Source organism: Podarcis cretensis, assembly GCF_951804945.1.
Source record: "Podarcis cretensis genome assembly, chromosome: 4".
NCBI classification, from domain to species: domain Eukaryota; kingdom Metazoa; phylum Chordata; class Lepidosauria; order Squamata; family Lacertidae; genus Podarcis; species Podarcis cretensis.
In genome coordinates this window covers 26,117,773-26,140,673 of record NC_137173.1, presented here as the reverse complement: position 1 = coordinate 26,140,673, position 22,901 = coordinate 26,117,773, and the positions used below count along the sequence as shown (strand labels likewise).

Here is a 22,901-nt window from a genome sequence, read left to right as displayed (position 1 = left end):
AGTTTATATTTTTAGTAGTTAACCAACTTCCCAGATACTTTATTTTTTTTGCCACTTTAATTCCATACTGTAATTCTAGCTTTTCATTTTCATCCTTTTGCAAATTCTTCGTTAAAATTTTGGTCTTTAATTTATTCAATTTGAAACCAGATACCTTACCAAATTCTTCTAACATCTCCAAGGCCTTACCAACACTTTCTTGTGGGTTTTCCAAGGATAGCATCAAGTCGTCGGCATACGCTTTTAACTTATACTCCTTTGTTCCTATTTTGATCCCACGGATCTCTGATGTTACTCTTATTTTATTTGTGATTACCTCTAGTGCCATAATAAATAGAAGCGGGGATAGAGGGCAACCCTGTCTTGTTCCTTTTTCAATTTTAAATGAGTTTGTTAAGTTATTATTTATAATCAGTTTTGCAGATTGTTTCGAGTATATTGCTCTTATTCCGTTCATGAACTCGCCCTCTAGCCCCGCTTTTTCCATGCTCTTCAATAGGAACTGCCAAGAGACGTTATCAAATGCCTTTTCAGCATCGATAAAAATCAGCGCCGCGGGTATCTCATTCTTACATTCCAAGTACTCAATAATGTTTATAGCGTGCCTTACGTTATCTCTAAGTTGCCTATTTGGAAGAAATCCTGCCTGATCTTTATGTATTAAATTTACTAGACATTTCTTAAGTCTGCTTGCCAGCACCTCTGCGAAGATTTTATAATCATTATTTAATAGTGATATCGGTCTATAGTTCTTAATATTCAGTTTGTCCATATCTGGTTTAGGGATCATCGTTTGCATTGTTTGCAATCTGTGTCCCATGCATTCCCAGCCACAATGATGCTGCAACATTATAGCTGCTAATGACAATACCATGGGTGTCTTTGGAGAATAAACTGTTTGCTCTTTTGAAAACAAGTTACTGGCAATACAATGTCAATACAATTTATTAAGAGGTGGAAGGGGAGAACTTGACACCGATGTGCTGTTTTCAGCAGCATAACCTGAAGCTAAAATAATCTCATAGAGTTCGATCCAGTGCCAGTCCTACTCAGAGAAGGTCCATTATCATTAAAAGGCATGATGAACTTGGGTCCGTTTTCAGCTTTCAGCTATTGCTGAGATTCCTGCATTGGAGGGGGTTGGACTGAATGACACTTGGGGTGTCTTCCAACTTTACAATTCTGTGATTCTGATTAATTTCAGTGAGTTTACTCCGAGTAGGACTTAATGGCATGCAACCCATAGAGAACTGTCCATGGTAAAGGTAAAGGTAAAGGTACCCCTGCCCGTACGGGCCAGTCTTGACAGACTCTGGGGTTGTGCGCCCATCTCACTTAAGAGGCCAGGGGCCAGCGCTGTCCGGAGACACTTCCGGGTCACGTGGCCAGCGTGACATCGCTGCTCTAGCCAGAGCCAGAGCCAGAGCCAGAGCCGCACACGGAAACGCCGTTTACCTTCCCGCTGGTAAGCGGTCCCTATTTATCTACTTGCACCCGGAGGTGCTTTCGAACTGCTAGGTTGGCAGGCGCTGGGACCGAGCAGCGGGAGCGCACCCCGCCGCAGGGATTTGAACCGCCGACCTTTCGATCGGCAAGTCCTAGGCGCTGAGGCTTTAACCCACAGCGCCACCTGCGTCCCTTACCTGCTGTCCATGGTACTGAGGTTTTATTGTAAATCAAGAATAGATTTTCAGAGCATTTGGATCACATTAAAAAACCTTGCTGGTTCTGATAATCAGGACCTCAGAATTTGTGGAAACCAGCAGAGTTTTGATGTATGGAATACGATGCTCACTGCAGTTAACTGAGCGAATTTGTTGGCTGTGTGTTACAGTAATCATATTGGGTTTTTTATTATTTTTTTTACTTTGCTAGACATCTCAATTTATAAAGGCTGAAGTTCACATATTGATTTGAAAGGACTGACTTGATTCCCCCCCCCCCAAGCTGGTTTAATTTAACGTCAGTTCATTTGGTCCAGGTTCCCCCCCGTGTCCTTCTAAACGAAGTCTTCATTTATTTCCTTTTTTGTTTCTGAAAACTTACAGCACAGCCAAGTACAGCGTGGTGACATTTCTACCTCGATTCTTGTATGAGCAGATCAGAAAAGCGGCTAATGCTTTCTTCCTCTTCATTGCCTTACTGCAGGTAGGTTCTCTGTTGCGAAATTAAACGGACCACATTTGTCACTCCGTTTAATATAATTACAAGTGAATGTTCTGGGCATATCTTTCCTATAGCAATGATGAAACCCCCGAACTGGGGACCTCACCATTGCATGACACAGCGATCATGCTCCATAGAATTAATGGGAGTGACTGACAGCAAATTATTTCAGGCTGTTGTTCTGTGCTAAGGGCTTCCAACATCATGCCTTTCCTGATGTTGCTGGACTACAACTCCCATAACTCTCTGCCATACTGGCCGGGTCTGATGGGAGTTGCAGTTCAACAACATATGGAGGCTAACATGTTGTCTACCCCCATATGTAAGAGTATCAGAACAGAGCTGGGACCAAGGGTAGCATTAACTAAACCTAGACCTGGAGGATGTGTTCTCCAGCTTAGGGTCTCTGAGGCTCAGGCTAGAGTAAAACAGGCCTATTGAGCACACAAAGGGAGACAGCCAACTTGTATTTGAAATGATCCTGGGATGCTTCAGTCAGGAGCCTTTGTATTGTTTGCCAATTGAAAGGGGTCAGTGTTGCACACTCTTTGTGTCCCTTAACAGAGCTCTGAGACCTGAGCCCAACAGACCTATGCAGTTTGCTAGGTTAGGCCCTAGTTTCAGAGGCTAGGGACGCATTGCACCACATCTACAGTGTTGTAGAGCCCTAACACTGGTTTTTAGAAACAAAAAGTTCAAGACAAGGGAATTTAGACTGGAGAAGCACAAAGGGGGAGGAGATGCTTCACCCTTGCATTGCCCAGTCATTCTCTTCTCTAAATCACCCCACCAAACCATATTTCCTTATGTATTTGGAATCCCGTGGAAGAAAAGCAGTAGAGAATTTGGAGTAGAGAAACAGCAGGTAAAGAATAGATTTAAGTTACCCTCACCGCTCACCTTTCAACTACAAGTTCTTCCCTCCAGAAGCTGCTTTTCATTTAGCGAATGGCATCAGGAATTTTGGCTTTTTTCTCTCAGTACTTTCCCAGTAGGAGAAAACATTGGTCATAGCCGTGTTCTAGTAACATTAAAAAAATAATTATTATTATTTTCCCTTTTCAGCAAATTCCAGATGTCTCACCAACTGGAAGATATACCACCTTGGTGCCACTGCTATTTATTCTCACGGTTGCTGGCATCAAGGAGATTATTGAAGACTATGTGAGTATATGTTGGGCATTTGGATGAAATAGGCCAACCATCTATTGTTGGAGGGGAAGCGCCATAGCTCAGTGGCAGAGCATCTGCTTTGCATGCAGAAGGTCCCAGGTTCAATTCCTGGCATTTCCAGGCAGGGAGAGACTCCTGTTTGAAATACTGGAGAGCTACTGCCAGTCAGTGCAGGCAGCACTGAGCTAAATGGGCCAGTGGGTTGACGTAGTATATGGCACTGCTCTGTCTTTTCTAACCAATGTTCCTCCGATCCTTTGAAACTTAGATGCGGTCATGTAAGAGACATTTGTGTGTATGGGGCAGGAGCCTAGAGAGACACCTTGCATTCAAAGGACACCAATTGTGCATCGGGATGTATTAGTTATTTATGTAGCTTCCTGATATTTAATTCCACCCTGCCATTGCACCCAGAATCATTATAAAACCATACAAGAAGAACAAATGTGCTAAGAGCAGAGGGTGAGCAGGAAATCAGGCCTTTGACTCTCTCTCTCTCTCAACTCATCTACCTAGAAGTGGCCATTCCATCAGACTGTAAGAGGATACTGGATTAGATGAGCACCTGGCCTCTGATTCATCAGGGTTCTTCTGTTGTTACAAAGCTTAATTTTATATTCTGAATCCCACCCATTTTTATGTTGTTGTATTTCAGATGTGCTGTGAGAACTTTGGTAATTAGGCAGGTCATATGACAGAGTTCATATAACCGAGCAGTGCTGCCCATTAAGACTACAGACCCTCATAGACTCACCTATCAGTAAGCCCCACTGATAGGTGAGTCTATGAGGGTCTGTAGTCTTAATGGGCAGCACTGCTCGGTTATATGAACTCTGTCATATGACCTGCCTAATTACCAAAGTTCTCACAGCACATCTGAAATACAACAACATAAAAATGGGTGGGATTCAACATAGTTTTGGAGGATTTGTGCACGTGGGGAAGGAAGTCCACTCACACAACAAGACTTTTCCACCCTCTCGTCCCCTCTGCTTACCCCTTAAACATTATCTAGGGTTTTCCCCAACCCTTCAGAGCAAATGCAAGGGGTCCACAGGGGGAAAGTACTGCTGCTTTTTTGGACCTTGTTCCTTGCACGAAACAACTTATTTGAACCCTGCCCTATGAGTTGCTATGGAGATGCAAAAGCGTGCACACATTTCCCATCAGCTTTCAGATGTTCCAGTTGCTGCTCTGCTTCTGAGTCTTCTGGCCACAGCAGGTCCACCGGGGTACGACCTTGCCCCAGAAATCGGTGCTAGAGCTGCCAGTTCTTAGTCCCTCCCAGAGCAATGTTTCATCACTTGCACTTACTGCTGTGGCCAGTGACCAGGCCTGATGCGTGGTGCCCAGATAATGGTTTGCAGGGACATGATGGAGGGCTGAAAAATAGCTCTTGCTTTGTATGTAGAAAGTTCTAGGTTCAATCCTGGTGCCTCCAGTTAAAAATCAATCAGGTAGCAATTGATGAGAAGGGCCTTTGCCTGAGACCCTGGAGAGCTTTTGTCAGTCTGAACAGACAAGGCTTTGCTAAGTGGACAGCCTTACCCAACCTGGTATCCTCCAGAAGCTTTGGACTACAACTTCCATCATCGGATTCCATTGAGTATGTTGGCTGGGGCTGATGGGTGTTGTAGTTTCTTCTTCTTTGGTGATCACTTGTAGCTGAGTAACATTGTCTTCCATAAATATGGTTTTAACAGTGAGTCCGTAAGTGACTGTGGAGGCCAGTTCTGGATCTACACCTCCTTCCACAGTGGGGACATTGGTTTCCGGGCCGGAGTTGATAACGGTGTGAATTTGCCAAGTGTGCCTTCCTCTTAGCACATTTCTCCCTTGCGTTCTGAGTTCGAGTGTCTTCAAAGCCCATGACACCTTTGGTAAAGGCTGTTCTCCAATTGGAGCACTTGCAGGCCAGTGTTTCCCAGTTGTCAGTGTTTATACTACATTTTTTTTAGATTTGCCTTGAGACAGTCTTTAAACCTCTTTTGTTGACCACCAGAATTATGCTGGTTGTAGTTTAAAGCATCTAGAGGCTCTGGGTTAGAGAAGCCTTGTCTGACCTTTGATAAGGCAGCCTCCTTTGTTCCTGACGTGATGCAGTCGTAGTGCTAAAATTTAGCAGACCTGGCCCTGTAAGTAGCCTGGAGAGAGGTGACCTCCTGGGAACCACAATTCAGCTAATTTCTTTGGAGGAAAAAAAAATGGATAGAAAAGTGCAGCAAACAAAACTAATTACTTCATCACAGACATCCATCAAAGAGAATTAAAACTGTAGCTGTAACAGAGCCTTCCTCAACAAGAGGTTTTCGAGCCACTGTGCAGGCAGAAACTCCCCATGTGTGTCTCTTTGGATCCTAGCCAAATTCATTTAGCATTTCTTTGCAGACAAAACATTTCAGCTTTACCTTGAGACAGACCTTTAAAGCCCCGTTTCTATTGAACACTGATGAAGTTATGCCACCGAAATAATCTGTCCTTTCAGAAGTTTCTGCCCAGGGCTCCACGGTGTCTGCACAGCCTTGGAATTACTGGCACAAAGTTGCATTTTTATTTTATTTTATCTAAAATGTATAGGTGAAACAATATACCATGCGTTGGACATGGCTCAAAGCCACTCCCTTGGTTGGTAGAAAGTAGAAGAGCTAAATTTGGAAATGTTTGTCTGCAAGACGCAGGCCAGGAATAGTCCATAATGCCGGAGACATGGGAGATTGGATTTGGATTGTGGTTTGTTGTGGTTATTGGGTGGCCTTCAGCAGTCTGCCTTATCTTCGCCTCGGTTCCCATCTGTAAAATAGTAACATTATTGACCTAAATCACAGGGCTCTTGTGTGGCTAAATGGAATAAGGATTGAAAAATACTATGCACTCTAAGAGAACTATTGAGAGTGTTGGGTGAAAATTACTGTAATTTGTTAGTTTTATAACAGTTTCCAGCGCTGTCGTGCTTTACGGTTCTTGGTTTGCACTATAGCCTGTGGGGGATGTTGAAGTGAAGGCTGTTTACATTTGGGGGAAAATAGGAAGCTGCTTTATACTGTGTTAGACCATTTGTCCATATAGTTCAGTATCTTCTACACAGACTGGCAGTGGCTCTTCAGGATTTCACAGAGGGTTCTCTGGCGGTGCCATGATTCGAACCTGGAACCTTCTGCATGCAAAGCATTGGATGCTCTGTCTCTGAGCTATGGCCCCTTCCAGCTACAGTGGTACCTTGGGTTAAGTACTTAATTCGTTCCAAAGGTCCGTTCTTAACCTGAAACTGTTCTTAACCTGAAGCACCACTTTAGCTAATGGGACCTGCTGCTGCCGCCGTGCTGCCAGAGCACTGATTTCTGTTCTCATCCTGAAGCAAAGTTCTTAACCCGAGGTACTATTTCTGGGTTAGCGGAGTCTGTAACCTGAAACATATGTAACCTGAACCGTATGTAACCCGAGGTACCACTGTACTTGAAACCAAAGGTGCTAACTCTTCCTAGCTGCCTCCACAAACTAGTGACTCCCCCCCCCCCATCCTCATTCCATTCTCTATATTCTGGGGACAATGATACTAACTTGTCTTGCAAGGTGTTGTAAGGCTTATCAGGATAATATGAAGCAGGTGGAGCTCTTAGCAAAAGCACCTTGCAAGTACAAAGATTCATTATGTGCGCATTGGCTGGTCAGCCCATTAGGGAGTTGAAAGGCCTTGATACATTTTGGAACTTGATGCAAATGGTAAAGTTCTGTGTTTTGCACACTAAGGAAAATGTCAAGCATAATAGAAGTGGGCTTGTCTCTCGGTTCCTCTGCTTTGCTTTAGCCTTTTGGGTGCACAGATCACTTTTCTCAGTGTTTCTCCAACTAAATGTTTGTACTTTGACTTCCCAATAGAAAAGACACAAGGCTGACAGTACGGTGAACAAAAAGAAAACAGTGGGTAAGGTCTTCATTTAATTTCCTTTTAAATAAAGTACACACGGCGGGGGGGGGGGAGTCACAACCTGATTGTCTTATTTATTATTTCATTTATTTCACAAAGTTTATATGCTGCTTGATTGTAAAAATACAAGCCCTCAAAGTGATTCATGAAAAGGATAAAATGAAATTATCAGTCAAAGACAGTTAAAACAAATGATTGAAAACAGTAAAAAACAACAATCGGCAATGGGGGAAAAATCAAACACATGTCAGCATTTTGCATGTCTGGATAAACTTGTCTATTTTTAGCAGGCACTAAAAAGAGTATAGTGAAGATGTCCATCTGATTGCAATAGGCAGGGAGCTCCACGGTGTAGGTGCTGCCACACTAAAAGATGGATTTCATACAAATGTGGAACTAATATATAAGATTATGGTTTATTTCGCTCTCAATAAACCATGATCTGTAGCAAAGGTTTGTTTTGGGCTCACTGATCATGATTTACTTGAACTTTTGGAGGCAGCACTAAGCTAAGGATCATGCTTCCTTCCTTCCATATGTTAGCAGGGAATGGAAAAGTTGTCCAGATAAAAGCATTTATAGAAAGCCAGCAGCTATGGTTTACTGTGACGTGCAAAGTGGGTCAAGGATTACTTTTGGTTTCAATAATTTGTGATTTATGACTAAATTCTAATATAACCTGCAAGAGAAAGAATTGGGAGAAAGTATATAATTGTTTAGATGCCACGTGCTGGTAATTAGTAATGATTGGAAGTTTTGCCTTTTGCCTAATTATTATAAGCAGTACCTGATTACACTGCGCCAAGGGGGCACAAAACAACACTGCATTATTGTCATTATCAATTCTGCAAGAACGTGCCTTATCCCGCTTTAATTACTATATTCATTATTTTTAATTACTATATTCATTATTTCCTGTTCCTTTGTCTTATTTGCTGTATTGTCATGGGCAATGGCAGATTCAAATCTAAATAAATGAAAATGAGAAATGCTTTATTTCGACTGAGTGATTAATGCCGTATTCTGCATCGTTTCACACAGCCCCATTGTCTCTAATTACACAAAGGTACAAATAGGCATCAATTGGGTTGGAGCAATCAGTGACAATGCAGTCACCGCACTTGTCTCAAGCACCACCATGGTGTATAATTACATAGAATAGTATATTGTATATGATGAGCTGCCTGAGTATATTTAGATCCGTTCCCTTGAGTGATTTTAGCAGTGGCAATCCATATCTGAGAGAGAAATAATTACACTGGTTTATACAATTACTTGCAAGCTCCCGTTTTTAAATTAAAATGTGCAGTATTGACTTTTGGCTGAGGTTTTGGCAGAACATCAGGTTTTCTTTCTTTAATTTAAAGCATACTTTATGGGTCAAAATTCAGTGCCCATCCCCCCCATTTTAATGTTGTAGATTTATCTGAAATAATGACAGGTTATCTTGAGCTGGTTATGAGAACAAGCCTCCTCCCGTTCTGGGCCTGTGATTTCCTCCTCTTCCTCCTCTGGTGCAGCTTGGATCTGGCATTCAGAAACTCCCCTGTACCCTTTTATCAACTATAGCTTTCTGGGTCTGGTATACACATAACACTAAACCATGGCTCAGTGTTATGTGTGAGCCTACCCTGGCCACCTAAGTATGGTTTGTGAACTTATTGTGAAAGGTTACTCACTAACCAAAGTTTTTAGTTGGTTTGTCAACCTTAGCTAATGTTAATCTTGGCTTAGTGTTACATATTGACTGGGCCTCCTCCTTAACTATGGTTAAGGAGTTGTCATTACCCAAAAGCCACAGAGTCACTAGTAAAGAACAGCAAAATATTCAAGCCACTCTCAAGACTTGGCTCCTCTTGTTGGTGCATTAAACTGTTTTGTGATAGGTTTAAGTGATTGTGTGATGCCTCAGCTTTAACTAAGTTCTATAGATGATTGCTAACATTAACCATGGATAGCCTTAGTCATGGTTTAGCATGTGCAAACAAGGCCAGACTGTGGTTCATTTTAACGTTGGTTAGTGGGAAGAAGCTAGCTTCAACCCATAGTTTGTGAAGCTGACTTATTTTTCGCTGGGTGTTTGGAGGACATACTAACTGTGGTTAATTCTAAACTGGAAGTTTCTAGTGTGCTCTTCACAGTCACAATGGCAAAGACATGGGGGAGTGTGCAGGGGCAGGGATAAGCTAGGCTTATTCTCACAATGCTAAACCATACAAATGTGGCCACTTAGAATTTCACATTAATTTAAGAATTTGGGATTGTTTCAGCAACTGCTTGAACAAATCTGATCCCTGGGGGAGTTCTGCTTGACCCCCAGTTGACAACACAATGAAAAAAGAATGCTGTAGCATTAAAACTTGCTTGTAGAGCATTTTGGGGAGATGTCATGGTCTTCTGAGCCTCCCCACTCTACTTTCTTTTTAGAGTGATCAATGACTCATAGACCGATCAGTGATAGGGAACACATTAATAATATGTGATAATTTCTTTTTTTAAAAAAGAGAGAGAGAGAGAGAGAAAGATGCAGTTTTCTTTTTTCCCTTGTTCTTCCAGTTTTAAGAAATGGGATGTGGCAGAATATTATGTGGAAAGAGGTAAGAACTACATTTAAGATGCTTTGCGAATTAGATGCTTTTAAAATGTTGTAATGAACTCATAATTTTGATCTGCACCGGGGTTCTAAGAATGGGAGCTCAAGGTTCTTAGTTCATATATCTTCGCAGAGCAATTCTTAGTGTTTCTCAGGTCACATGTGCTCTCCCATTTTAAATCCCAAGCAAGGAATGATTACTAATTGTGTAATATAAATGCATGTCTTCTTGCTTGATATAGATGTGTCACTCATTGTTTATGAAAACAGAGAGGAGATAGAACATACTTAGAAAGGAGCCCTGGTAAAACAAGTTCAGAGTCCTATGTAGCAGTGGTTGGTTTATCTTCCAAGTGATGGGTCCATATGCAGCCAAAATGGCGCCATCCATACATGGAAAAGAAACATGGCATCAGCATGATTGGAGGAACACTAAGCTTTCTAGAAGTATAGACGGAAAACCCACAACTAAAACACCTCATTGAGTGCTGGAGCATGCTCAGTGTGAACATGTTGGTTAACTATTGGAGTAGAAAAATACAGGTGTGTATTTCTGGATTTGGATTGTGTCTGGGTTGATTTGTTTGTGGGTGAATCAAGGCTAGATCTCCAAATTCAGCCCAAAATTGGGTCGGGGGGTGTGTGTGTGGAGCTTCCACAGCCCTAGTTAATATTGCCCATCTTAAATCCTTTTGCGGGGGGAAGAGAGCCAGCCTGACCCCCTCCTCTGGCAATCTTTACAAAGCTTTAGTTTATGGTTGCCATCAATTTTGATTTTAATTCATTTTTATAATGTTTTATAATGTCATACTGTTTTAGTGTTGTTAGCCGCCCTGAGCCCGGCTTCGGCTGGGGAGGGCGGGATATAAATAAAATTTATTATTATTATTTTATTATAAGGCAGATCATGAAATTAAATATGTAAGACAGCATTTGCACAGCATTAATACATTAGTATTAATTACATTAGTATTAATTACATTAGTATTAAATACATTAGTATTGGGACGCAGGTGGCGCTTGGGACGCAGGTGGCGCTGTGGGTTAAAGCCTCAGCGCCTAGGGCTTGCCGATCGAAAGGTCGGCGGTTCGAATCCCTGTGGCGGGGTGCGCTCCCGCTGCTCGGTCCCAGCGCCTGCCAACCTAGCAGCTCGAAAGCACCTCCGGGTGCAAGTAGATAAATAGGGACCGCTTACCAGCGGGAAGGTAAACGGCGTTTCCGTGTGCGGCTCTGGCTCTGGCTCTGGCTCTGGCCAGAGCAGCGATGTCACGCTGGCCACGTGACCCGGAAGTGTCTCCGGACAGCGCTGGCCCCTGGCCTCTTAAGTGAGATGGGCGCACAACCCCAGAGTCTGTCAAGACTGGCCCGTACGGGCAGGGGTACCTTTACCTTTACCTTTTTAATACATTAGTAAAAATCCTGAAAGCCAGGAAGGATAATAGGGTACAATGTTGTCATTCAGCTCCTTGCCAATTTGAATACATCACATTTTATTCTAGAGTGCAGACTGCTTAAAATGGGCAGATGAAGAAGGGGCACATTTCATTTTACTCAGAACATGTATCGCCCTTCCGTTGGTACGATGTAGCTGCCACATTATGTAAACTAGGAACAAATTTGCAAATGAAAGTGAGAAGGAAACAAAACCCAAGCTACTTTAATATGCTTCACCCTGAAAAGAGGAATATGTTTTAAAACATCGAAGGAAGCAAAACTTGGAACACCTTTGTTGGATAAAGTGAATTGGAATAAAAGGATGAAAACCTTTGACTTAGTGCAATACGACCATTCACTCAGGTTACAACCCTTTATGCGGTTATGCTGCGTATAGGCCATTGATACACCGCTGGCAGAGGGACGCGGGTGGTGCTGTGGGTTAAACCACAGAGCCTAGGGCTTGCCGATCAGAAGGTCGGCGGTTCGAATCCCCGTGACGGGGTGAGCTCCCGTTGCTCGGTCCCTGCTCCTGCCAACCTAGCAGTTCGAAAGCATGTCAAAGTGCAAGTAGATAAATAGGTAGCGCTCCAGCGGGAAGGTAAACGGCGTTTCCATGCGCTGCTCTGGTTTGCCAGAGGCGGCTTAGTCATGCTGGCCACATGACCCGGAAGCTGTCTGCAGACAAACGCCAGCTCCCTCGGCCAATAAAGCGAGATGAGAGCCGCAACCCCAGAGTCGGTCACGACTGGACCTAATGGTCAGGGGTCCCTTTACGTTTTACCTACTGCTGGCAGATAAAACCAGGAAAAGAAAAGGGCAGAGTCAACCATGCAATTCTTTACTCCTGGTGTCCCTGTCAATTCCACATCTGCTCTATTTTCTCCCCAGCTCCCTCTTTCTCTTCGAGTCCCTGGATGCAGCCCTTTCCCCTCCTGTTTCAAGAACCTGCGTTCTGATGCCATTGCATCAATGCCTGCTTTTTGCCACTTCCACTCAGGAGGCATTGCTGGCTGGCAAGAGGCAAAGACCCCAGACTCTGTCCCTGCAGCGAATGGGCTCCCCTCAAAACTGTGAATGCTCATTATAACACACTGTTGTTTCCCCGCTTCTCTTGGTACGGAGGATTGACTAACTAACAGTATGGATGGACTCTTGTCTTTCTCTCTGTTCATTTTCTCTCTTTTCATGCTGCTGCACTCCTGCCCCTGGCTCAACAGGTGGCAGTGGGAGATTTTGTGAAGGTCACCAATGGGCAGCACCTCCCAGCAGACATGATCATTTTATCTACCAGGTCAGATATGCTGAGTGGGTGTGAAATGATGCTTCTGCTAAACTGAGGTTTTTTAAGAAACAATCTTTGCACTTAAAGAAATTCAGATAATATGGGACGGCCTTCCTTCCTCCCTTCCCTGAATTGGTTACATGCAGGCACCTTCAGCTCATAGGGGCAGCATCTGAATGTGCACTAGAGCAGCACACTGGCTGCATTTGGGCAATCCTATTAAGCTGACATGCAAATACACAAACCCCCTTATTCCTTCCTCTGTGTGAGAGCTGCAATTCAACCAGGAAGCCTCTAATTAACCACAGTTTCCTGTTCACTGGGAAAACCTATGGTTACTAACTTTGGAACAAGTGAGCACATCAAACCATAGTTTTGAAGTTTAATATTCTGCAGAATTGCATGCTCTCCTATTAACCCTCTCCCATTAGGTAAAGAGCAAGCAGCCAACTTCCCGTGTTCCATGAAAGATACTTTCTTCTTTTACATATTGGCACAGATACACGAGGCTCAATTCCTTGTGCCCTTACTATTACAAGTAATGTCAGAATGGAGAAACCAAATGGGCTGAGAGGATGACACGGTTCCATCTCATTGGCTCCGTTGGTCCTCAAGGCAGATTGCACTGCAGGGGAATGAACCACATAATTTGTTTTGCTTCTGTGGTTTCTCCATACAGATGTTACCAGAACAGTGTTGTGCTGGAAGTGGGTTCTGCTACACTGCTACATAAATTGATGTTGCGTTATGGCAGAGTCTGGCCAATGTCCCTTAATGCTATTTGTGCTGGACATTTCTGCAAAGGATTGCTTTTGGTAACATCAGTTTTTCCCATGGTGCATAGGATTGATTGATTGATTGATTGAAATAGGCCTCAGTTCACCAGAGTCTGCATGTTCTGAAGGTGCCGTGTTTCCTGATTTTGTATAAAGCCTGCATTGCATTAATTTTTTGCGCTGTTTGCATTCTAAAAATTAAATGAAATCCTTATGATAGAGTTTCTTTTTTAAAAAGAAAACACCACAAATTCAGTTAACAGTTTTGGGGGAAATCACTGCTTGAATTATTGTGTGTTGAGCCAGTGAGTGTACTTTTATTCTTTCTTACTTATTTTGCAGGCACCTTACTTTTTAGAGGTTGCTTCTTAAGCATGGTGTGTATGATATATAACAAGTTGCTGTACTTTTGCAGTGAACCTCAGGCGATGTGCTATATTGAAACATCTAATCTCGATGGCGAGACTAACCTTAAAATACGGCAGGTAAAAAAAACCAACACAAATCTTTTGATTTTTTTGAAAAGTCGAGGAAATGACAACTAGGAATAGCAGAAATATTAGTTGGAATAAGAGGCTTTCTACTGCATGTCTGAATATTGGTTGTTCATTATAGCAGCCATGTAAATATGTACTCATTGCTCAACTGAGCATAACCACAGCACCTATGAGAGGGGTATGGGAAGGCATTCTTGGGAGACTTCTTCTCCAGGGTTATAGTCACAGGCTTAGGAACAGGTGAAGTTGCCTGATACCAAGTCAGATGTGATCTGTCTTGTCCAGTATTGTCTACATCAGGACTGGGGGAATCTTTGGCCCTCCAGATGCCATTCCACTACAGCTCTCATCATCCTTGACCATGGACCATTGACCATGCTTTTTGAGGCTGATGGGAGATGGAGACAGACAATGGCTGGAGGGCCACAGGTCCTTTGTCTGGTCCACAGTGATCAGTAGTGGGTTTCCAGGCAGAGCTGTCGCCATCTGCTACCTCATCCTTTTAGCTGGAGAGAAACAGCAGGACCTTCTGCATGTTTTAATACTGTGTTATGACTCCTCCAAAACTATGGCCTAGAATGTGCCTCTCCTTTGGTAGCAGAGAAAATGTCATCCCCAGCAACTTTCAAGGGGGTTGTCAAAAATCAATTGGGGCAGGGAATCATTATTTAAGATGAGGCAGCAGACGGTTTTGTCCTTTTTTATTATTTAAATGGAAAAGATGTTGTCTGAGCTGCATCCCAGCAGCATCCACATTTTCCACAGCTTGGCACAGTGAGAATGATACCTCTAATCAGAGTAGAACCAGGAGAATCTTAATGCAGTGTAAGGCAGGCAGCTTTACATGATAGGCCCTGATCCCGGGGTAGCTAATGTGCTCCCCCAGATGTTGCTTGATTCCCATCAGCTCCAGCCAATGTGGCCGACAGTTGGGGCTTGTGGTAGTGTTGAAGTCCCAACAGTTTCTGGAGGGGCACAATGTGATGTAGTTCTGTGCTAATTCATGAGAAAAGAAGAGTTTAGTTGGTGACTGTGCCTGTGGACTGGTTCCTTGCAGGGTTTGACCCAGACTGCTTGCCTCCAGTCAAAAGAAGAAGTGATGAAAACGTCTGGGAAGATAGAGTGTGAAGGGCCCAACCGTCACTTGTACGACTTCACTGGAAACCTGCGTTTAGATGGCCAAAGGTATTCCTTGGATAGAAGAATAACTATTGCCATGTTTAATGCACATCCCCCCCACACTCCATGTGCCTAAGCTTTACTCCAGGATACTGGGCCTCTCTAACAAAGGTCTTCTCTCCCCTGTGCATGGCTATGCACCCTTGAAGGGAGCTGGAAAGAGGGGTTGGCTTTGTATGCATGAGGGAATAGGATTACAGGGGATTGTGGGTCTTTGCCCAGATGTCCCTCTGGTAGGGATGGATGAACCTGTCCGTTTTGTTTTCTCTCGTTTTCTTGTTTTTCCAATATGAAATTCGGTTCTCCATATTTCCACATTGATTTTTTTTTTTAAATGTCCTCATGAAAATCCACCAGCATTTTAATGCAGGTTTCTTTTATTATACACATATTTGCATGAAAATTAGCCTAATATGTTCTTCTATTGTAAAAAAAAAAAAAATCCCATAAGGAAACACATTTTTTTGCATCTTTTTGCATACTTTACCTAGTACACACATCTTTGTACACATTACTTGGTTGGGGAACTGCAATGCAAAATTCCTCCTGCACCTTTCTTATTTTATTTTAAATTTTAAGAACATCTTTGTGGTGCATCTTGTTTTTTGGACCATGTTGTTGTTTCCACCTCCAACCTTTTTCTCCTTCTTTATCCTCAGTCCAGTTCCGATTGGACCTGACCAGATCTTACTAAGAGGTGCACAGATAAGGAACACTCAGTGGGTTTTAGGAATTGTTGTCTACACAGGACACGATACGAAACTTATGCAGGTAAAGTTGGCTTTCCATTACCAAAGAGTAGATTTGCCAGTTTTTCACCTTTGCTTATTTCTTTTATATATATAAATAGAGAGAGAGTGTGTGTGTGTGTTTATACTGGATTGTTTTTTTAAAAAGTGATTTACCAAAAAAGATAAAACAGTGAATTTATCTACAAGAAGAATTAACAACATTAATTTAAGACTTCCAGAAAGTTAAAATAACAATAAGCTTAAAAACAGATTTAAACTCCTATCAATTTTCTAAATATCTAGGTAGAGTTGTCTAAACAGAAGTGTTTTTAGCAGGAGCCAAAAAAGAATACAGCGAAGGCACCTGCTTGACATCAGTAGGCAGGGAGTTTGAAAGTGCAAGTGCTGCCACACTAAAGGATTGAATTCTTACAAAGTGGGAGACTTCTAGGGAGGATACACGCCACTCCTCTAGCACAGTGGTTCCCAAACTTCCTGCCCCACCTAGACCACTTGAAAGTTGCTGAGGTTAATTATTTTTTTCTGTCTAGCTGTTTTAATGTGCTGTGCTAATTTTTAATTGTCTTTTCACTGCTTCTTTTATTTCTTATATATTGTATTTTATTGCACTTGCAATTTGAATTCTGTGGAATCTGAATTGTAATACAATAAGATCCAATTTAAGCAGTGAAAAGAGCAAGCAATACAAATACAATTAAAATGCAGATGGATATTTAACATGGACCACTTACATGAAGCTTGCAAAGATTTATTTCCTAACGGCAGCCTCACCTCACTTTCCCCAGGGGCGAGTTAAGACCTAATTGCCCAAAGGAAGGAAGAAGTGAGAACGTTTGTTGATTCTTCACACTGGGGCAGACTAAAATAATAGAACTGTAGTGTTGTAAGGGGACCCAAGGGTCATCTAGTCCAACCCCCTGCATTTCAGGAATTTCAGAATGGCCACCAAGGAAAGATGACCATTGCCATCCTGTTACGCTGCTGCTGAAAGAATTACACTTGCTGCTAGTCAGATACCAGGATAAGTTCAAGGTTCTGGTGTATAGCCTAGGACTAAAGAATAGTCTCATCCCTTCTGTACCCAACTGATCATTGCACTCTGCAGGAGAGGGACTTCTAGGTACAGTCTCCAGCATCTCCTTGTATTTCTGGGGAAAGTTCCTGCCTGAAATCCTGGCGAAGCAGTGCAAGCACTATGGGGTTAGATGGTATATAACGCAGCTGTCAGAGCTGCCCCTAGGTCCCAGCTCACAGAGGACCAACGCGAGGCTGTCGTTATGTACAAAAGTCTTTATTGAGGTTCAGTTTCCATTTCAAAGCCGCAGCGCGCAGCTCTACGCCTTAACCCTAGACCAGTGAAGTACCGTCTGAGTCTCCTCCCCTATGACACCAGTTTAAGATCCTAGCCCTGCTCCACCTTTTACGCTGCTCTCTCCTCCTCTGGGTCCTCCTGCCCGCTGGGGCATTGCCCTTTCTGGACTCTTCCGACGCTGAGTCGCTTAGCTCCTCCCCCTCCCTCCGGCGGGCTTTAGGACCCGGTTCCCAATCCTCATTCTCTGCTGTCCCGCACTCCTGTACATTTGAACTTGCCTCTCGCGCCAACCCAGTGACCTTCCTCCTGACCATTACACTACTTCTGTCACTGCTTCCCTCTTCCGGGATACTGGCCGGATCTGACCTCCCCTCCATTGTCTGACTCTCCGATGGAGGTGTGGTCAGCCCTGCCTTATCTTCTCTCCCTGGTGGGGAATGCACTGGCCCCGATCCTTGGGACTCTTCCCCCCCACTCTGCTCTGGTGGGGAAGCTGGTCCTGATTTCCAGCTACTGCTCTGGGAGTCCCTGCTGCCCCCTTGCTCCTGGGACGTTCCCCTTGGGAACCCCCTACCCCTGGCCACTGGCGCCCCCTTCTGTGAATCTTCCGATTCGCTGGAGAGGCTCATGGAATCCCTCGGTCCACTGTCCTCTTCTCCTACGCTCCCCTCGGATTCTTCCCCTTCGCTCTCCATCTCCTCTCTTCCCTGTGCCTCTGCTCCTGAACCCCTGACAGCAGCTTCACAGGTTCCTCTGGCTCTTATATGATGAGCTCGGTGAATTGATTCCACTTCTCTGGCTGTTCCTTTCCAGAATTCAACCAAAGCTCCCTTGAAGAGATCAAATGTGGAGAAAGTGACCAATATGCAGATTCTCATTTTGTTCTGCATCCTGCTCGTCATGGCTCTAGTGAGTTCTGTGGGTGCCTTACTATGGAACAGAACACATGGAGAAGTCATTTGGTACTTTGGCTCAAACAGTAAGCAAGATCAGCATCTGTGTTTGTCTCTGTATGTGTGATCCTCTTATTCTAGAATCAAAAACGCTGTTGCTTTAAGAGAACAAGTAAGACCACATCTGCACCACACATTTGAAGCACCGTGATGCTGATTTAAACAGCCATGGCTTTCCCCAAAGTATCATGGGAACTGTAGTTTATTTAGGGTGCTGAGTGTTGTTAGAAAACCCCTATTCCCCTCACAGAGCTACAATCCCCAGAGTGATTTAACAGTCAGTCCCTTTGCCCAGGAAACTCTGCGAGTTGTAGCTTTGAGAGGAATAGGGGTCTCTTAACAATGATTGGCACCCTTAACAAACTACACTTCCCAGGATTCTTTGGGGGGAGCAATGACTGTTTCAAGTGGCACCACAGTCTTTAAATGTATGGTTCGGATCTGGCCATGCACTGGTAAGCTAAGGTACTCACCTTAACTTCTGTACAGTTTAACAATTAAATATGTTCTGTCTACAGACTCCCATTTTGTGCTCACTTGCCCTCCCAGGCTTTTCCCTTGGCCTTTCAGCCTGAAAGAAGCAGCTGTGCATTGGTGCCAAGGGAAAACACCTGCCCTTATTGTCTCAGCTGCTTACAGAGATCATTTTGCAGTGTTATGTATACAAGGGTAGGGTTGTGTTTTGCTTCCTCCTGGTCCTGTTTACCTCCCTTTAGCAGGTTTAGTTGGAACCGACGTACAAAAGGCTGAGAAGACAATAGATGTTGCTGGACAGAAAAGGGGGAGGGAAAGGAAGGCATTTGTGTTTCAGTGCCAGTGATCCAGAAATTGTTTGGGGCCAGCATAGGGCACTGTTCCAGGTTGCAACAGGTGAAGATGGAGGAGAGAAGGAAGCGTCAGTGGTGGGGACAGGATTATTGTGAAATTCACTGGAGTAAAACTGAAATCATAAGAATGGTGTCTCTTTTAGCCTCGGATGCATTCCTGGTCACTTTGCAGAAGACCCCAATGTCTTCGTAGTTTATGCATTCTCTTGTCTGCTATAGCTAAAGCCCACAGTTTTTTTATAGTATAAGGAGAGGTTTAAATCTTTCAGATTTTTCAATTGTTGAGCTCTATTGAAATCCTGGTTTGCAGCCATTTGGCACCCAGATCACAAGATCCTTAGAACTTAAAGCTTGTTCATTGCATGGGTTCAATAAAGAGAGTTGTGGTGATGCCATGATGTCAGTATTACAGCTGCTCTTGAGGAAGTGTGGAACCTTCCCTAAAGGTGCACTTCTTTACTGGGATTTTGCCAATTCCCCTCCACTCCACTGCAGTGGCATTAAGGAGGCCTAAGTGCAAATGTGTGCACACCAGCGGTTTGTGGACCTTACTGATTGCGTTTCAAAGTGGGTCGCAGGATCTTAAAATGCATTCCGGCTGCTATCTCATGCTGCAGATGCTTACCAAAACAAAACAAAAAATCCCCACCACACCATAGCAATAAATGCGTGCCTTTTAAATACTGTGAACAATGCTGTTACTGGTGGCGATTGTCATTCTGAGTTGCTTTTTTCAGCTGTCATCTGTTGTTTCTGATGCTTTGCCCTTTGGGTGGCCGTGCCGAGAGAAAGCTCTTTGATCTCCTTGGAGGAGGGCATCAGCTCTCACCAATGACATTTAGGGCATTCCTTGTTGGGCTGGCTTTGATGGCGTGGCTTCTTCACAGAAGGCTCTTTCTGTCCTAATGGCGCCTGGCTGCTCACTCCACCCCTCTGCCCTTTAAAAATAGATCTGCGAGAATTAGAACAGGACAAATGGTGGGAGGAGAAGGGTAAGCAGGATGGTACATTTCCTCTGCACAGGATCCTTAAGTGCAGGATGTGGCGTCTGATTGGCCACTGCGAGGACAGGATGGGCCATTGACATGATCCAGCAGGCGCAATTTGTGCTCTTATATTAGATGTGATTAGATATTAGATTAGATTAGGGGCGCGGGTGGCACTGTGGGTTAAACCACAGAGCCTAGGACTTGCCAATCAGAAGGTCGGTGGTTCAAATCCCCGCGATGGGGTGAGCTCCTGTTGCTCGGTCCCTGCTCCTGCCAACCTAGCAGTTCGAAAGCAAGTCAAAGTGCAAGTAGATAAATAGGTACCACTCCAGTGGGAAGGTAAATGGCGTTTCCGTGCGCTGCTCTGGTTTGCCAGAGGCGGCTTAGTCATGCTGGCCACATGACCTGTAAGCTGTACGCTGGCTCCCTCGGCCAATAAAGCGAGATGAGCACTGCAACCCCAGAGTCGGTCACGACTGGACCTAATGGTCAGGGGTCCCTTTACCTTTACCTTTATTAGATGTGTAGAAGAGGCAGTGATGAAGGGTGGAAGGAAGAGTTCCCACCTCCATATTTGTCATGGGATGATAATGCAGAGGCAGCGTTTGCAGGGCAGAATTGGTGTGGGAAAGGTGTTTTTTGCTTTCTGGCTTATTTTCCCTACAACACCATGCTCCTTTGCTCCCCCCCCCCCCGGCCCTGGAAATAAGCCTTCTGAGTGAAAAAGAGGAGAATTGCTAAGGGAAGGGCCACAGCTCAGTGGTAGAACATCTGCTTTGCATGCAGGAGGTTCCAGGTTCAATCCCCAGCACCTCCAGGTATGACTGGGAGAGAATCCTGTCTGAAATCCTGGAGGTCTGCTGCCAGCCAGTTTAGACATTACTGAGCTAGATGGACCAGGGGTCTGACTCAGTATTAGGCAGTTTCCAATGTTCCTATGAAGGAAGAGTTAAGCCCCCCCCTCCTTCCCATGCCAGTTTATCCATTGCACATCCTCATATTCTTCTGTGCTGCTGTTAACCAGGTAACACGTGTGTGGAAATAGAAGCATGCATTTACTTGGGTTACGGTACAGTTGCACCCTGTTATTGCCTAGCGGTACAGGTTGTCAATGTGTAGCTGCTGCTCTCTTCTGAGATGCATTTGTGGAAAGCGGGGCTGTGTTTTGGGACGGGTTTGCACAGTGCTTTAAAAGGTGTCTGCCTCCTTGTATTTTGTCAACATGTGCAAGGATGAATCTGAGGCAGCTCTGAGTCAGAAGCAAACTGCTAGAGGCATTTTTCCTTTCTTAGCTGTCATCATGAGTTAGCTGGCTGTTTTGTGCAGTTGTTGTGAAGTTTGTCATGGCTGTAAAGAACAATTACTTGGCAGCAGAGGGAGGTTTGTTATCTCAGGATCTGAGGTTACAGCATGTAAAAAAAAAACCCAAAACCTTCAGAGGGCATTGTTAGCTCATATTATTAACTCCAGGACAATGCAAGCAGCCTCTGTCATGTTCTTTTTATATTATCAGAGCTGGAGGTGGGGGAAGAGACCTTTTTCAAGAGTTGATGGTAAAACAAGCCTCTTAAAATGAACACCTGGTCCATGCATACAATGTAAGAAAAGGCCGCTTCACTCAAGTTATCCTAACCTTTGCTTCCCTCCAGTGATTTACAGAAGCTGAATTTCTTACAGTCTAAAGTTCAGAGGTGTTTGCATTTAGGAATTCTCTTAAGAACCTTTGGCTCTATTGGGAACTGCAAATCAGAACATAAATTCCATTTAACAGGAGTGTTTATATCAGCCTTCTGGACCTTTTCTCCAACTTTTTTCTCGTCTAGAAATCTCATGTTGATATGTGCTTCTATTTCACTATATGTGGATTATAACAATGGTGGCTTCAAAGCACTTTGATACTCAGAAACCCAGTATTCTGAAATTATGAGATCTGATGCAAAAGCCTAGTTTGAGTCACACTTTGCTGTGACAGGATTCTGTATCAACACTACTACTGGGGTACTACGGATTGTCTTAAAGCAAGGGTTTCACAATGCACCCACAGAAGGTTTCTGTGGCACCCGCAGGGTTCCCACTCTCCACTGAAATAAAGAAACACTGTCTCATAGCCAATGGAATAGGTTGTGGTGTGTACTTGACTGCAGTGTTTGTCTTTGGAACCCAAGACTGTGTCTCCAGTTTGGAAATGCTCCCACAGGCTCCAAAAGTTCTACCCCTGCCTTAAAGCAAAACTTGATTTTTTAATTTTCATTTATTGAAAAATGCACACCTCACTTTTTGAGGAACTTACTATGACTTTAACTTTGTTGGAGTAAGTTACCAATGGTGAGTTAGTTTCAGAGACACTTCCCTCCCTGAGGCTAAGATTGGTCAGCAATAATTGGAGGCTGGAAGTGTTGTGTCTCGCTCTCATGGAAAGATTACCGCATGATATGTGGAAAGCGAGGGGCCAAACTACATCTAATCAATTTGACACAGTGTGGTTTCCATTCCTAAATTTTGCAAATAAAATCTCTTGAGAGTTCACAACCTCCAGCAACTCACATTGGGTTTCGGAGGGGCTTTGCTGTTGATTTTAATGCTTATCACTTCTTTCCAGCCAAATACTGCAACAATGGCACATGAGAAATTGGTAGCAGTTTGTTTTGTTATTGTACTGCAATTTGCACAATAAAGGTGCTAACACACACACACACACACACACACACAACCCCACACATGAACCAATGCCTTCCTCCCTAGTGACACACTCTCTCTCTCTCTCTCTCTCTCTCTCCGCTCTCCATGTTGGCTTGCAGAAACAATCCCAGGCAATTTTGGATACAACCTGCTCACCTTCATAATCTTGTACAACAACCTCATTCCCATCAGTCTGTTGGTGACTCTGGAAGTCGTGAAGTTTACTCAGGCTCTTTTTATAAACTGGGTAAGTACTTGGAATGTAAAAGCAGGGAAGCAAATGCTAAATAAATAAGAGTGACATTTATTTAAGCAAAACTGTGCATGAATCTTCATCTCTTTTCCAGCCACAGCTAAAAC

General features: G+C 43.8%; 1 protein-coding gene across 10 annotated transcripts in view; it reads left to right on the top strand.

The window, feature by feature from the left end:
• ATP8A2 (ATPase phospholipid transporting 8A2) overlaps positions 1 to 22,901 on the top strand; it is a 338,417-nt gene that overhangs the window by 67,434 nt on the left and 248,082 nt on the right. For 7 of the 10 annotated variants that reach the window (XM_079973395.1, XM_079973390.1, XM_079973394.1 and 4 more), the window contains exons 3-12: positions 2,049 to 2,148; positions 3,232 to 3,330; positions 7,216 to 7,261; positions 9,821 to 9,861; positions 12,513 to 12,586; positions 13,769 to 13,838; positions 14,908 to 15,035; positions 15,689 to 15,800; positions 17,907 to 18,072; positions 22,661 to 22,788. In XM_079973395.1, the coding sequence (XP_079829521.1) occupies positions 2,049 to 2,148; positions 3,232 to 3,330; positions 7,216 to 7,261; positions 9,821 to 9,861; positions 12,513 to 12,586; positions 13,769 to 13,838; positions 14,908 to 15,035; positions 15,689 to 15,800; positions 17,907 to 18,072; positions 22,661 to 22,788 (964 nt within the window). Of the gene's footprint in view, positions 1 to 2,048; positions 2,149 to 3,231; positions 3,331 to 7,215; positions 7,262 to 9,198; positions 9,281 to 9,820; positions 9,862 to 12,512; positions 12,587 to 13,768; positions 13,839 to 14,907; positions 15,036 to 15,688; positions 15,801 to 17,906; positions 18,073 to 22,660; positions 22,789 to 22,901 lie in introns of those variants that run through there. The other 3 variants (XM_079973397.1, XM_079973396.1, XM_079973389.1) reach the window with 3 other exon arrangements.